This window comes from Halichoerus grypus, chromosome 5, assembly GCF_964656455.1.
Source record: "Halichoerus grypus chromosome 5, mHalGry1.hap1.1, whole genome shotgun sequence".
NCBI classification, from domain to species: domain Eukaryota; kingdom Metazoa; phylum Chordata; class Mammalia; order Carnivora; family Phocidae; genus Halichoerus; species Halichoerus grypus.
The window spans coordinates 154,083,739-154,098,946 of NC_135716.1; the positions used below are offsets into that span (position 1 = coordinate 154,083,739).

General features: G+C 46.8%; 1 protein-coding gene across 4 annotated transcripts in view; it reads right to left on the reverse strand.

Moving 5' to 3' along the window:
• The window catches only part of KDM4A (lysine demethylase 4A), a 43,131-nt gene extending 28,668 nt beyond the window's left edge, over nucleotides 1-14,463 (reverse strand). For 2 of the 4 annotated variants that reach the window (XR_013448210.1, XM_036086076.2), the window contains exons 1-10: nucleotides 14,329-14,463; nucleotides 11,752-11,928; nucleotides 10,921-11,096; nucleotides 8,017-8,131; nucleotides 6,585-6,778; nucleotides 4,452-4,501; nucleotides 3,578-3,681; nucleotides 3,036-3,173; nucleotides 2,117-2,364; nucleotides 1,028-1,227 (exon numbers count right to left, since the gene is read on the reverse strand). Coding sequence is in view for 3 of the 4 variants with exons in the window: in XM_036086076.2 (XP_035941969.1) it covers nucleotides 1,028-1,227; nucleotides 2,117-2,364; nucleotides 3,036-3,173; nucleotides 3,578-3,681; nucleotides 4,452-4,501; nucleotides 6,585-6,778; nucleotides 8,017-8,131; nucleotides 10,921-11,096; nucleotides 11,752-11,889 (1,363 nt within the window). In the remaining variant the exon portion in view is untranslated. Of the gene's footprint in view, nucleotides 1-1,027; nucleotides 1,228-2,116; nucleotides 2,365-3,035; nucleotides 3,174-3,577; nucleotides 3,682-4,451; nucleotides 4,502-6,584; nucleotides 6,779-8,016; nucleotides 8,132-10,920; nucleotides 11,097-11,751; nucleotides 11,929-14,034; nucleotides 14,115-14,328 lie in introns of those variants that run through there. The other 2 variants (XM_036086078.2, XM_036086077.2) reach the window with 2 other exon arrangements.
• Between the last annotated feature and the right edge of the window lie 745 nt (nucleotides 14,464-15,208).

Here is a 15,208-nt window from a genome sequence, read left to right on the forward strand (position 1 = left end):
CAACTTCCCCATGCACATGTGAAGCTAGAGAAAAGCAGAGTGGCAAAGCACAGAGGAACACGGGTGGCAAGTGAGGCGTGGCTTCCGATTCTGGCTCTATCACTGTGATCTGGGGCTGACTGCTCAGCTGCTCCAGGCCTCCAGGCTCGTCCCGTGGAGGGGAGGCAGCCTACCACCTATCTCCAGAGTTCTGTGTCTACGATGGAGCACAGCCTGGCACACAGCAGACCCTCAGAAGTCACCTGCAGGAACGAAGGCCTGACCACAGCAGGCCTGGTGACTCCACGCTAGACAATGTGGCAGCCAGGCCCCAGAGCCCCGGTCCACAGTGCTGTCCAGCTGTCAGCAGATGCACCAAGGCACCCTCAGGACAGATCCTCCAAGCCTCACCCGAGGCTGACGCAACTCCCCTCACAAAACTACCCTCATCAACCACCCGAGCGGGTAGAGTGGCTGTCCCACACCGTATTTGACCACGCCGCTTCCTTCCTAAAATCCAAGTAGCCCTCAAGCCCGCCAGAGAGCAAACACTAAGATGGCAACCAGTCGCCACACTGTCTTACTCCTACTTCTCTAGTCTCATCTCCTGCTAGTACAGCTGTCTTCTACCCTTCCCACCCCTGTATTCAAGTTACAGGAAATCACTACCAGCTCCCCCCACATAGCTCGTGTGGTTTCAGACCTCCATGCCGGCGCCCCTGCTACTCCCCTCTGGGTGCCCTTCCTAGGTGTCCCCGACTCTGCCTGCCTGGAAAACTCCAACCTCTCTTGTAAGAGCTGCGTCAGCATCACTTCACCAACCTTCGGTGTTTCCCTGACCCCTCACCAGGCAGAGGGTGGGGGCACCTCCCCTACCTTCCGCCCAGCATGTCCCTCTCCTCACACCCATTCTCACACTCCACTTACACTCTCTGCTCACAGACCCATCTCCCGACTTTTCCATACCTATGACCCTGCACGCAATATGGCATCTAACACAGAACAGAGCACAGTAACGCTTGTGGGAAAAATACCACAGCCGACAAACCTGGAAAGGGAAGAGCATCCTCGACTTGCCGCACAGAGCTGTGGGTGGGCCTCACGGGAGCGAGGGCAGCCTGGCACTCCGTCACATCGTACTGTCCGGAACTCAGCTCCTCCTTAGGGAAGAGCTCACTCTGACTCACCTCCTGTGGTATTTCAAGACAAACTCGGTGCCTCTTTGTCCCTATACGATGTCTGGCGAGGCTGCGAGGAGGAGAGCACACTTTTTAAGGGCCCACAAATACATTCACATACAGACATGTTCACCCACATCCACACACAACCCAAAATGAATCAACAGCCAGAGCCTGTCCGCTACGCTTCACACTTCAGTCCCACCTCTTGTCTGTGGGAGAGACAAGGGACTTCACCTCTCTGAGCCTGTTCCATCCAACGAAAAATAGGAACATCACCACCCACCTCAAAGATTTGATGTGAAGCTTATAAGGTAAGCAGAGGACCTGGCGGAGCACCTGGCATACAGTAGTTACCCCATAAATATTCCTCCTTTCTTCTCCACATGGCCCAGGATAAGCTCCCCAGAAGACAGATCCTCCAGCTTAGACACCAACGACGCTGGCCAGCCTCGATCCTACCACCCCCCTGCCCTTATGAGTTTCATTCCCACCACTACATTCTCCTTCGTAAAAAATGTCTCATATGATGGGGCACCTGTATGGTTCAGTCAGTAGAGCATGCAACTCTTGATCTCAAGGTGGTGAGTTCAAGCCCCACATTGGGCATGGAGCCTACTTAAAACAATAAATAAATAAATAAATAAATAAATAAAAAATGTCTCATGTGGCAACGAGAAAAGGACTTTTCTGGCTCAGAGAGAGCCATGCTCTCTTGTGTATGTGACCTTCGCCCCAGCCAATTACAGGCCCACATACAGATGTGGCCATTCCTGGGGGACAGTCATAAGGAAGAGCCTGGATGCCCTTGCTCTGAGGATTCTGGAGCCTCTACCAAGAAGAAAATCCCTTCAGCTGTGGCTCAAACACCCCACTTAGAAACAGCCTCTCGACAGGTTATGGAAGCTGCCCAGACACCCCTCCCTCAAACAGCTGGGCCCAGAGGGCCACTGGGTTACCTTCTCTTTAAGTCACCCTCCTCTCCATCCTCAAGCCCTTCCATGTCATCGTCCTCTGGACAATCCTCATTTCCAGCTCTTGGCGGCAATTCGCTCTCCTTAAGAAACTCGGCTGCTTCTGGCGTGGGCAGAGTATGGTCGATAACTGTGCTGTCCTTCCCAGCTTTCCAAAGTTTGTACCTTTCTGGCTGGAACTTCCTCACAAACACATCCATGGAGATCTTCACCATGTCCTTCCTACAGGAGCACTGTCCCAGGGAACCAGGAGAGCTCCAGTCAGCATGCTTTAACGGCTTCCACGCGACCCCCATATCCCATCTCCTTCCTCCAAGTGAAAAAGACACAAGCCCATTTAAAGCCAAACTGCTTGCGTTCACAGGCTGAGGGCAAATTGTCCTTGCAAAGCCTTTGAGCATGGGGGGAAGCATGGAAAACAGCAGGGAGGAATGTGCAGCGCTGGGCACTCGCTAGTCTGCGTAGAGAAACACGGCAACGAAGCTCTGCACTCACACCCAGGAAGGTCAACGTCCACCTTCCGTCTGAGATCTAGCCAAGCCAGGACCACAGGAGCGAGTGCGCCCAGTCAAATGTCCAGCCTGCCTGCTTCCCTAACCTGAAGAACTTCTCAACAGAGAAATCCCACAGTGGCCAAAGCAAGAAATATCAATGTGTGTGGGGGTGGTTTTCAAGCTCTGGGGACTTAAGCATGGAAACCTCACTTGAGGCGCCCCAAACCTGAGCAAACTTTTTACAATTCTGTACGAACACAATATGCTGGCACTTCTGCACATCCCTGTCACTGTTTCTGAATTCCAGCAGTTCAAAGAATGTTCTAATCGCCAGCCAGTGTATCTAACGAGAATTTGCTCACCAGACATTTTCAGTCATGGCGTTATAGGAAGAAACCCAACAGACTTACCAGCACAGCTTGTTTGCCATATTCAATCCACCGCCGGGTAGCAAAATTGGTAGACTCCGCACAGTTGAAGCCATGGTTAAAGCCGGCATGGTAACCATAAGGGAAAGTGATCATGAATTCTCCAGCTTCTTGAGTGACCTGAACGAGAGCAGACTTGAAGCACCTGCAGCAAATGGCTGAAGTCTACCCAACTGGCCCTCTGAGCTCCAGCTCTGCCACAGCTTCGCTGAGTAACCCAGGATAAGTCCCAAAACTACCGGGGGTCTTTGTAAAATGGAAAGCCCTATCATATAAGACCCCATCGCTGTAACTGACCATTCCTCCAAGTCAACACTGTTCAAGGGGACGGGACTCTGCTCGGGCACTGGGAGCTACAGTACCTCCACCTTTAACATCCTTGGATCGAAGTACGGCTATAGAGGTTAGCTCCAGCCCATCCCTGGTACAGAGTGATCAACTAGATTAAAGCTCCTCTGTGAAACAGACCAAAAAGGGTGGCTTCCTTGTAAGCCTAAGGACTTCTGTATGTAAAATCAGCTCACCTTGTCAAAGGGAATTCCGTATTTCTTCAGCATTAAAGGGGAAATCAAGGTCATCTTATGGCGGAGAAAAGCCTCGCAGCTTTGAGCACTTCCAGGGAAAAAACCTGTTTCATTGAACATGGGCACGGGTTAATACACTGCTCCCCACCAGCTCTTCAACCCTGGAGTTGCTGCACACTTGTGTGTCTCATCTGGATGATAAGGAGGATAAATCACCACAGATCCTTCTAGCTTCAGGCCAATCCTAAAATCCTACAATGAGCCCTTGGGCTTTCTCCCATGCAAGCTGTTACATAGGTAATCAAATTCTGTTTGGGAGACTGAGATCACCCAAGCTGCCCTGTCCTTATAAAATCCTTGAAACTATTTAGGACCTTCCTCTGTTAACCTGTATCCCTCGATCTTTTGTTAGTAACACATCCACAGAGCAGACTATCCAAGCTCTCCTGAAATAGGCTCTCTGGTGGTACAAATCTGTTAAAGTCCACTTAAAAGAACCAAAGCACAAAAACTGAATTTTCACATTTGGGTTTCTGACAGAAGAACCAGACCCAATATGCCTGGTATACGATCTGTGGTCAAATAAACCCATGCCTAATAAAACTGAGGCAAAGACTAGAAATTACTTACTTAGTAATCAAAAAAAAAAGAAAGAAAGAAAGAATGAATTACTTAGTCCCTTCCCAGGACAAATGGAGGAAGTTTCCGATTTTAATTGCTCTGCTGCGGTAACCAATCCAGCAGTCTAGCTCATCCCCTACACACAGGCCTGAGAAAGGACACATAAGCATCTGACCACAGAGAATGGACATTTTAGAGCAATGAGCACAGCCCACAGGAAGGTCTGACCCAGCACAGGGAGGAGACATAGTACCTTTGGCGAGGCGCTCCAACCGCTTTCCATGCTCAGGGGGAACAGAGTACCTGCAATCACAGAAAAGCATCGCATGCTGAGCAGAGGACACTACAGGAGCTAAGGGGCTCTTTCCCATTCTCAAAACAGCTTGAAATACCAGATTTTTCAACTTCCCAACCACAAAAACTGGAAAGGAGTCTGGAGAAATGATATATTAGACTACTGGGGGAGAGGAGGGAAGAGCCCATAAAGTACGAGTGAATGTAGTTCTCTTATGTTCACTCATTTACTGAGACAAGAGGCAGAATCTATGGTATGTAATCAGCATTACTCTCCTTTATAATGTTCAAGAAATAAAAAATTTTTTAAAAGGATAGCATTAAAGTGCTCCTAACAAAGCCTAAAAGGCCTAACTGGGACAGGATAGAGGAGGAATGGAAAACGAGGTGAAAGTGGGATTTGATACTAGAGACTAGGCCCCTTATCTGCTGCTGACCCCATTTTTCTCTTCATCTCCATAACAGCTACACTGATTACCCAATAATTAATTAATTACTCCTCCACTCTGCAGAGTAGTGATACACCACAGAAATTGCTCTTCATTAAAAAAAAAAAAAAGGAAACCACACAACCACTTAAAATTTTTGCAGAACTGTTTAACTTAATATTCTGAAACTCACAGTAAGTCTATTTTAACCTTTACAACTGATTCTAAAGATTATTCCCCAACAGAAATTTCTCATCCCAAATAATTTCATTATGAAACAAAACAGATGGGGAGTAGCAGAAAATGATGGTCACCCAAAGGACGTTGGGATCCATCAGGCAACCTTGCCCAGAAGTCTCTGGAGGTCCCACTTCCGATAACCTAAAGAGCATGTGTAATAACTAGAAAATCTTCTCTCTCCAGAAAAATGAAAATCCAACCTCAGGGAACTTAGGAGTAAAAAGGCAGAAACCACAAAAGCAACATTTACAGATTCTAGAAGTCTAGCCATCTAAGAAAGGAAATGGGACAGTAGTTACGGGGTCAGCAGAGGCTCAGAAGGTCGCCCCCACTAAGATTAGAAACTGGAAAGCATCTGAAAAAAGAAAGGAAAACCTCTGGGAAAGGAGGTGGCTGAAAATGCTGGCAAAGGAAATGAAGACGCACAGTTTCCACGACTCTCATGACCTGGCCCACGGTGTCCCTGCCAGCCTCCTCGCTCTTCCCTCCTTATACACGGCACCCAAACCACAATAGACTTCCTCTAGTTCCCGAAGACATCGTGCTCTCTCTCAGCTTAGGCTCTCTGCATGTGTTGTTCCAACCACCTGGACACACTTTCCTCAGTCTTCCCTGCCCAAAAACCCGCCACCTTCCCAGTCAGCTAGTCCTCCTCATGTTAGGTCTCAGCTTCGTTGTCACCTCTTCCAGGGAAGCCTTCTCCAATCCCCACGCCATGTTCATGTACCCTTCCTATGCAGACCTACAGCACCCATCAGAATTTCTCTCACAGTGGATTATTATTTCCTCACATGTTCAATCTCCTGACCAGTCTCCTATCTGTGAGAATAGATGCCTCCTGTCTTGGTCACTGCTGTCCAACAAAGCACCTTCACTAAAATGCTGGGACTGAGAGATGGATCAGCACAGGGAGAGAGGAGAGAACAGATCTTTGTCTCCCCAACTAGAGAACATCCCGGAGAGCAGGAAGCATCCCCTCTCAGGGTAAGCACACACTGCTGCTCACCAAATATTTTTTCCATGAGGAAAAGAAAGCTTTCTATCACCTGAAGGAGTGCCTCCAGTCTTAGAAGTCTGCCTCTAAGAAATGCCTCAGGCCTGTTCAGAAGAAGAAATCACAGTGGGAGAGCCTGGAAGAACCTCTGTGGCTCTCAGTAACTCAGCCAACTTAGCTTTTCATACAAGGGTATTAAATGCCCCGCCTTCTAAAGCCTTGCTATTCAAAGGGGGTCTGAGCGCCAGAGCTCCAACAGCATCTCATGGCTTAAACACCTGGTGACAATGTTAAATGTCAGTCCCAGGCCAGGCCTCCTGAAGCCGAATCTGCATTTTAACCCGATCCCGAGATGCCGCGTAGGCACATGAGAGCTGAGAGGCCAGCGGTGGCCTGAGAAGCCCCAGCGCCAAGCGCGGCCCGGCTTTACCAGGACTTTGGCTCTCCGAAGTGCAGGTAGTTGATGCTGTATAAGTCCATGTCTTCGGTGTGCCAGGCAAAGGAGGTCTTCCACATGCCAAAGTACAGGTACGGGGTGTTCACACCCTCAATGGTGATCCCACTCTCCTTCTCCACCAAGTCCAGGATTGTTTTCAGCCGGCCAATATTCCACTCATCCACATGCTGCAAAGGAAATCACAGTTGAGGGCAATTATAGTAAATATAAACTAAGGCTCTGAACCTACAAATCAGAGAAGAGATCACAGGTGACCTATCACCTCTAATGAAGATGTGGAATAATGTGGAAACAGCCTGGACCCAAAGACCACAACCCCACTCACTCTTCACAACCACCACTGGAACGGACGCCATTAGAGCCCCAAAGGGCAAATACCACTTGGTAAAGAAAACCAGTATATGAAAGATGAATCAGGAGGGAACAGCCAACCTCCTGTTCTCAATCCCAGGAGGAAGAGTTTGATCTGAAGCTAAAGAAACTTACATCAAAATAGGAAAGAACTCTTAAACCACCAAAAATACAACATGGGAATTAACTATCCCAATTTGTGACTCTTTAACCCCAATTTCTACTGGGCAGAGTCTTCAGTAAAAAGTCTACAATGTCACCCAAATCCTTCTCCTAAACTGTAATGGTCTGCTAGGAGCCCACCTCTTATAAATCCATTCTAGATTATTGTGCCCGGCTTTTGTACCTCCCCATCCCAGACCCTTACAGTATCTTCCTGCCATTTACATCTGTAAGTTTCACTTTACACCACTCAAAAAATTGTCATCAACAAACTTGGGATCTATTTAAACCCTTTCCTTCCAATAATTTACAAAAACATTAAATTAATCTGAGCAATAATCCCTGCAACACCCTACAGATTTTTTAATCATCCAAAAACCGTCCCAAATATTCCTTTCTTAGATTGTATCTAAGGCTGTTCTTTATGTCGAAAAACACTACACCCCAATCCAATGCATTTTGTTATAATAGCTTCGGCTAAAGAATCTTGTTTGAGGGTTCTGAAAATCTAAATATGTTTCTCTTAAATATCCACCCCTTTCACTAGATTAGTCAGTGATCTTTTTTCTGCAGAAACCACACTGCCTCTTCAACATTTTCATTAACTGTGATCCCACCCTTTCAAGAACTCATCAGCTACCACCCACAGACTATTCTAACAACCCTTGCAAAGAACAGCGCATCACCCAATTCACATGTAGAGTGGGAGAAATAAAATTCAGTCACATGCAAAAATACCCACAATTAAGTGAGCACAGCGCATCAGCTGGTGGTGGATCGTTCCTTTGTTCGACCACTCATTCAGCAAGCAGCTTTTACGTGCCTACTATGTGCTGGTCAGATAAAAATGGTATTAAATTACAAAAACGCTGCCATTTCCGGTGAGTCTCACCTTTTCATAGAGAGTGCCATTCACATCTGCACCATAGATTGGAGGATTGAATGTGAGATTTTTCCAGTATTTCCGTTCAAGCTCTTCAAACTCACTATAGCGTGGGGTACAGTACCTTTCAAAAGTAAAAAAAGTATTAACCACTTATCAGGACTAAATTCTTTAGGCATTATGAACAGCACAAGACACAATTCCCTGTTCTAGGGACAGCAAGTTATTTCAGACCAACAAGACATAACCTTGGCCTTCAAGGCTCCAATACACAGTAACTTCCTCAACATCCCTTCTAAGAGCTCTGGGCCTGAGGAAGGTCATGTACATGTAAGAGGCATAATACCTTCAACTCTTTCAAGAGGCCACTGAAACTACACCCTGCAGGAATCAGGAGTGGCCTAGCCACCCAGGGAGAAAATAGGCTTACAAACTTGTGAGAACCAAGAATGCAAATCCCTACATATCCACAGACAACCCAAACCTGCCAGCACATGAAGAGCTGAGGCCTTAGAACAGCATTCACTTCTCCTCACTCTGTAAAGGAAATGGCTCCAAGAGGGCTCATCTGTATTATCACTGCTACACTCCCAGCACCCTATGCAGTGGCTAACTCAACAAATAATCGCACCTAAAAACAAAGTATTCTGTTTTATTTATTTATTTTTTTTAAAGTATTTTGGGCGCCTGAGTGGCCTCCGCCTTCAGCTCAGGTCATGATCCCAGGGTTCTGGGATAAAGCCCCGAATCAGGCTCCTCTGCTCCTCAGGGAGTCTGCTTCTCCCTCTCCCTCTCCCGCTCCCCCTGCTTGTGTGTGTGTGTGTGTGTGTGTGTGTGTGTGTGTGTGTGTGCGTTCTCTCTGTCAAATGAATAAAAATAAAGTCTGAAAAAAATAAGATGCTTAAAAAAAAAGGAAAAAGATACATTTTTGTATGTACTCACACACATATAGTTGTCTGTACGTCTCTATGAAAGCACTAAATATATCTAACTCTTTAGCTCAATGATCACCTACTAAGAATTTACTCCAAAAAAAAAACTTCTAAAAATTCAAACCACTCAAAAATTACACAGCAATTTAAAAAAGAATAATGTATAAATTGAATAGATATTTGAAAATGTACTTTGTAACTCAAATGGCAAAAAAATATTATGAATGGATAGAGTGGACGCGAAGACCCCAAACTGTGGGGAATACGGGCTGAGTAGGAAAAAATCTTACTTTAAATCCGGCCTTACACTTTAATGTCAACCTATTCATAATAAAGTTTAGGACTCTTAAATTCCCTTTGAAATACAAGTAATTCTTCCACCTCCAACTGATCTGCTTTATAAATTCAGATTTTTACCTGCTGGGTTTTCTTAAAGCTGGCTGACCATGCACCTAGAAATCAAGGGTAAGAATTTGTTGCATTTCAGATGAAGGGGAAAGACAGGACTGGCTAATTGAAAAAGAGCCATCCTGATAGAAAAGGCCTCCCCTACGTTGAGGAGAAACCAGACACAGGAGACTGAGGCCTCTGGCGGAGCCCCCACGTGAGCCGGAAGGCAGGCGAGCCCGGCCCCAGCACAGACCTAGAAACCAGACATAAAGGATGGCACAGCCTTTCATCTGCAAAGCATGTCACACTTCTTCAACATGCTTTTACATAAATTCGCTCTTTAGACAGCAGGTTAGTCAGTGATACAGATGTTCTAAGAGTTAAGCTGTCAACAGAAGTAGAAAACCAGAGGCGCCTGAGTGGCTCAGCCGTTAAGCGTCTGCCTTCGGCTCAGGCCCTGATCCCAGGGTCCTGGGATCGAGCCCCGCATCGGGCTCCCTGCTCAGTGGGAAGCCTGCTTCTCTCCCTCTCCCACTCTCCCTGCTTGTGTTCCCTCTCTCGCTGTCTCTCTCTCTGTCAAATAAATAAATAAATTCTTTAGAAGTAGAAAGCCACATTTTGAATTGTGATAAGTCAAAGGAAAAGGTGGTAAAGCATAGAAACAGAACAAGATCTGATGTGAGAGCAAGCGCTCATAAAGCCATGAAGTGATGTCCCCAGAAGCGTGAAGACTGGCAAGCCACACATCCAGCTCTGGGGTCGTTCACAGCAAAGACACAATCTAATACGTCTGACTGGCTGAAATCAAGATGTGTATAGATCAAAAGAGTGCAGAAGAAAAAGCAAGAGAAAAGGAAGGAATCCCTTGTGGACACTCAAAATTAAGGAGTAACATGGGAAGGGAGGAAGTCCAAGAAAGAGGATTAAAGAAGGAGCAGTCAAGAGCTCAAGAGGGAACCAAAAAATCATTCTCTGTAAATCTGAGGTCCAATGAAAGCTAAGTATGAAAAACAACAGAGAAGAAACCACGGAAAACAGGGGGCCTACACAAAGACATGTCTAACAGAGATAAGGATGTACGGATGATGAAGAATGGAGGCAAAAAAACTAACAACCAGCATAGCAGTCTATGCACACTTTGTTATGTCAAAATGGAAAGGAGACAGCAGTTGGATGGGTAGTGAGGAATTTGAGCATGATAAAAGACAGAAGGACCCAGAAGAAAGAGAAGAAACTACTAGGGCCACCTTTCGATAAGCAGGTGTTATCAACACATCTGGCAAAAGCTCCTTTTGAACCAACTCCCAACTTTCTCCTTTGCAACTCTGCAACTTACCAAGGTCAGAGAATGATGCCACTTCTGATGGAAGAACAATGGGATTACTTCAGGTAAGAATATGGATGTATTTAGACTGTGACACAGTACAGAAAATAGTAAGGATGCTTCCATAAAAAAAGCAGAAGGGGAGACAGAGCTAGGGCTGAGGAGAGCATCCTTCAGTGGCACACAGCAGTGTTAGGAGACAGCCATGAGGATGAGACGTTAGCTCCTAGGCACTATGTGGGTAGGAAGGGACAGGTTTTCACTCACTTATCACTATTGGCTATCTTGCGGAACTCGCGAACAGTCATGGCTTTCTTCTGTATGTTGTACTGAGTGAAGAGGCCAGACTGCCCTGTTACCAGCTGCTGGATGGGGGCAGGAATGACCAGATCATCAATATCATCATAGGATGCTCGTGGCTTCCACTCCTTTGGAGGAACGACCTGTAGGGAACACAAGAAACAGATCAGAAACCTGGCAAGCTGGTCACAGTCCAGGATGTAAGTAGGCTGCTATCCCAACCAGTCGATTTTACTATAAAGTGACTCTGATTTAAGCACGCTCACCCAAACATAGCAAGTCACACTGCTGGGCTAACCCTGACCCAGTTTGGCCACCAACTAGCGGCCTCGCTGCAATGACCAAAGATAATACTCATTCTCAGCTCAGTATCTTATCTGGACACCAAGACAGGAGGCTGAGGAGTTGATTCTCTCTTAATCTAACAGAAAGTGCACACAAAGAGCCAACTTGCTCTTAGAGTGCTAGATGAGACTGAAATGAAAACAAGGGAAGGTGGAGGGTATAAGCCCTCAGTGACAGGTAAAAACACTAAAGCATCCATCTCCACCATGAGGATGGAAGCAGCACAGCAGCTGGACCTGGGACACTGGCTCTTTACTTCCCTTTAAAGAAGCCAAGCGGCTCTCTCTCAGCTCTCCTGCTACCTAAAAGATGCTTCAGATGTTAACGAAAGGAATTAACTTGCAAATAGGACAGTATATACTCAACACCCTGCCTGGTTTTCATCCCCCATTTAGGAAAAATTCCTGCTGCCCTGTCACAAAAGCCATGTGGAACAACCCCATCCACCCTCACCTTGGCCAGCCCAGCCCGATGAGCTCCTTGGGATTCAATGTAGGCCATGTATCGACTGAAGTTCCGGAACTCCTCCATGGTTGGGTAAAAGGTCATTATCCGAGCACTGGGATTCAGAGTTTCAGATTCAGAAGCCATCTTCCCTCCTTTCTGAGGCCACTTTGGTCAGACAGGAATCTGAAGAAATACATTAAGAACATAAAATGTAATTAGGATTAAATGCTGGGAATGTCAGGAGGGATGGGTAAATGAGTGATGAATATTAAGGAGGCAGGGCACTTGTGATGAACACGAGGTGTTGTAAATAAGTGATGAATCACTAAATTTTATACGTGAAACTAATATTACATTGTATGTTAACTGACAGGAATTTAAATAAAACTTGAAAAAGAAAAAAAAATGCTGGGAATGTCAGTGCTGAAACAGTAAAAGGTGTAGAAATCCTGAAGAAACATTAAGACCTCACAGCTGGAATCTGCCTCTAGGTAGGTTATTTAAGTGAACAAGAACACAGATAGAAAAGGCTCTGTTTAAAAGAATCAAATGTATCAAAATTGTATGTAATCAAATCTCATTTAAATGTAGACACTGTTTCAGCTCAAAGTTGTTACTAGATTGTTGGTACCACTGAACAATACTAGAGCTGCCCTGCCCCTCTTTTACTCTTATCAAGTTCCTCCCTTATTCACCTTTGATAATTGCTTCAGGAGGTATTAAACGATGTATTACAACAAGATTTAAAAAACAACCTATGGGCTCCCTTTTAGGGCACAACTTTAAAACAATTCCTAAGGAAAGTTACTTGGCTACAAGATTACAAAGTTTAACCTTACTTGGCTACAAGATTACAAAGTTTAAGAGTTAAAAAGTACTCTGATACTAGTATTTCAAACCCTAAAATGAAATTGTTCTACCTAAACCAAAATGTCATTTCATCAGTACTACATGAGGTCAAGCTAGAGAGTTCAACGGTACCATTCCCAGAATTCAAAGCACAAAATGTAAATGGGCAATAAACTGCCAATACAGGGCAAACTTCAAACTGACTGTAAAAGGTGAAATACTGTGTTTCTAGATGAGGCCTGCAACTAAGTGGGTGCATCCCCATTGCCTGATAACACAATAGACTATTCCAAATGACTAAGAACCAAGCACACCAGCTAAAAGGAGCCACTTTAGAAGCAAAAACATTTCCCTCCTCGACTCCCCAAATCTGGGCCCCAAAGCCCAGATCCAAGAGATCCCTTTGAGAGCTAGAGAGCTCAGAAGGGAAGCAATTGCCTCCAACCTACCAGCAACCCACTAACAGACTAGGAAGACAGCATGGCACAGAACTATCTAAGGTAGGAAAGAAGACAAGCCTCACTACCCACATCTCTCAAGCTTCCATTTCACCAAAAATAAAGAAGTGTGTTCTTGGCCAGGAGCTTTTCATGCATCTCACCAAAACTTTACATAGGAGGGATATGGTTATCCTCGTTTTACAGAGCAAGACATCTCCCCACCATCCTGCAATGCACCCCAGTGCTTCTTCCATTACCCTATGCTGCCTACATCATAATTTCCACCTAGACTAAGCCCTTTGCAAGGGCAGATCCAAGTGTGGAAGAACCTCAAGTTTAATCAATTTTGAAGACCCTCTTTTTTAAAAATACAGAATATCTTACTTCAGCCAATTTTACAAAAACATATAATCATGTGAACACGGTGTTAGGTCCCATCGCTAGGGCCTGCCTCTGGACTTAGTCATCTTTGTATGCCTAGAACCTAGAACAATGCACAGCACAGAGCAGATACTCGGTAACTGTTGAATAACTGACTTCCTCGCCCCCACTTCAGTTGCTCATTGCCTTTTTTCAATCCTAGGATGCCTTTCCCCAGCCTATTCCCTGGGGGAAGCTCCTGTTCCCTGCCTCCTTCATTTCCCCCATTCAGCAACAAAGCCTAGTGGTTTAAGAGCACCGGCTCCGGAATCAAAACAACTCTGAATTCAGATCCGGTCTCTGCCATTTATTAGCTGTGTGACCTTGGCTGTGTGAGTTGCTCGAGTCTCAGTTTCCCCGCCTGTAAAATGGGGATCCCAACCTCCTTGCCCAGCAGGGTTGCTGTGATTAACTCAGATGATGCAAGCGAAACGCTAAGCACTAGGCCCGGTACTTAGTAACTCAATAAAGGTCGCTGTTGCTAACAACTACCTCTAACTCCCGCCCCCTCCCCTCGCAGCTGCCCCCGCGGGTACCACTCCCAAGGCAGACCCCCTCTCCCAAGGTCCCCGAACCTCACCGCGTAGACGGCCAGCCCCTCCCGGCCCCGCCGCCTAGGCGAGTGAGGCCCGGCCGCAGGAAGAAGAAAATAAGGCCCAGTACACCCGCCTCCCTTCCCGACGTGCATTGGCCATAAGAGATTAGAAAGGACCAATCTCAGGACCCATTTTAGAAGGTCCTGTTCCCATTAGCCAAGAACCACGTCTATCACTCACCGCTGACGGCAAACCCTCTGCCCCTCCCCCACCGGAGCTCACGGTCACGGCTACAGCAGCAACAAACCTAAACGATTCCAAAACCGTACGGTTCTTACCTAAAGCCCACTGCCCCGGCAGGGCTAAGGCTTGGCTTCTGCTGTCGCCACTAGCCGTACCTACCGCTTTTCCAGCCGGCGGAGGACGAAGCTCCGCCTCCTCCAGAAAGTCTGCCCCTGCGCAACCGCACAGAGTCAACCAGTCTGAGGGCCGCTATCACTCCTCAAACAGCCAATGAGCACGCGCTGCAGTTGCCCAAAAGTCCGGGCATATCAATCTGCCAGCCTATGAGCGCCGGGTCGGGCTGTTGCCAGGAGGAAACACCGTACCGCTCGGGACTGCGGCCACTGAGCATCTTGGCTGAATCGCGGGGCTGGCCAATCATAGGCAGGCTTCTGGCCGCCCAAAGCTAATCAGGATTGAAAGAGGCGAGTGCCTGGAAATGGGATGGTCGGCAAGGGTAGGGGCAGTGCAATTATTGTAGGATGTTACTAATGAAAGCGTGGGGCAGGGTCTTTGTAGAGTGAGTAGGACCCTTGCCTAAGGTGGAAGTGCGCTGCGAGCCCTTACGGGCAGCTTCCGAGATCAAGCAGTTTCTGATAAGGTGACCAGCTTGTCCTGTTTTGCCCGAGATTGCCTTGGTTGTGAAAATTGAAAGTCCCGTATCCTGGGAAACTCTCACTCGCCGGCCAATGAGACATTTCCTGAAAGGAGCAGTTCCTGAAGGGGAAAGAGCTCTGAGGGGGGAATGTCCTCAGGGTCATTAAAAAGCAGTTCTTCAATGAGCGGGGACTTGGGGGTCATTAGGAGCAGCTCTTGGGGCGGGGGAGAAGATCCTGGGAGTCATTAGACGTACTTCTGGAGAGTTGAGGGGGTACCTAGAAGTCATTAGGAACTGTTCCTAAGGGGCACTGAGTCGCCCTAAGGAGCTCCCATATT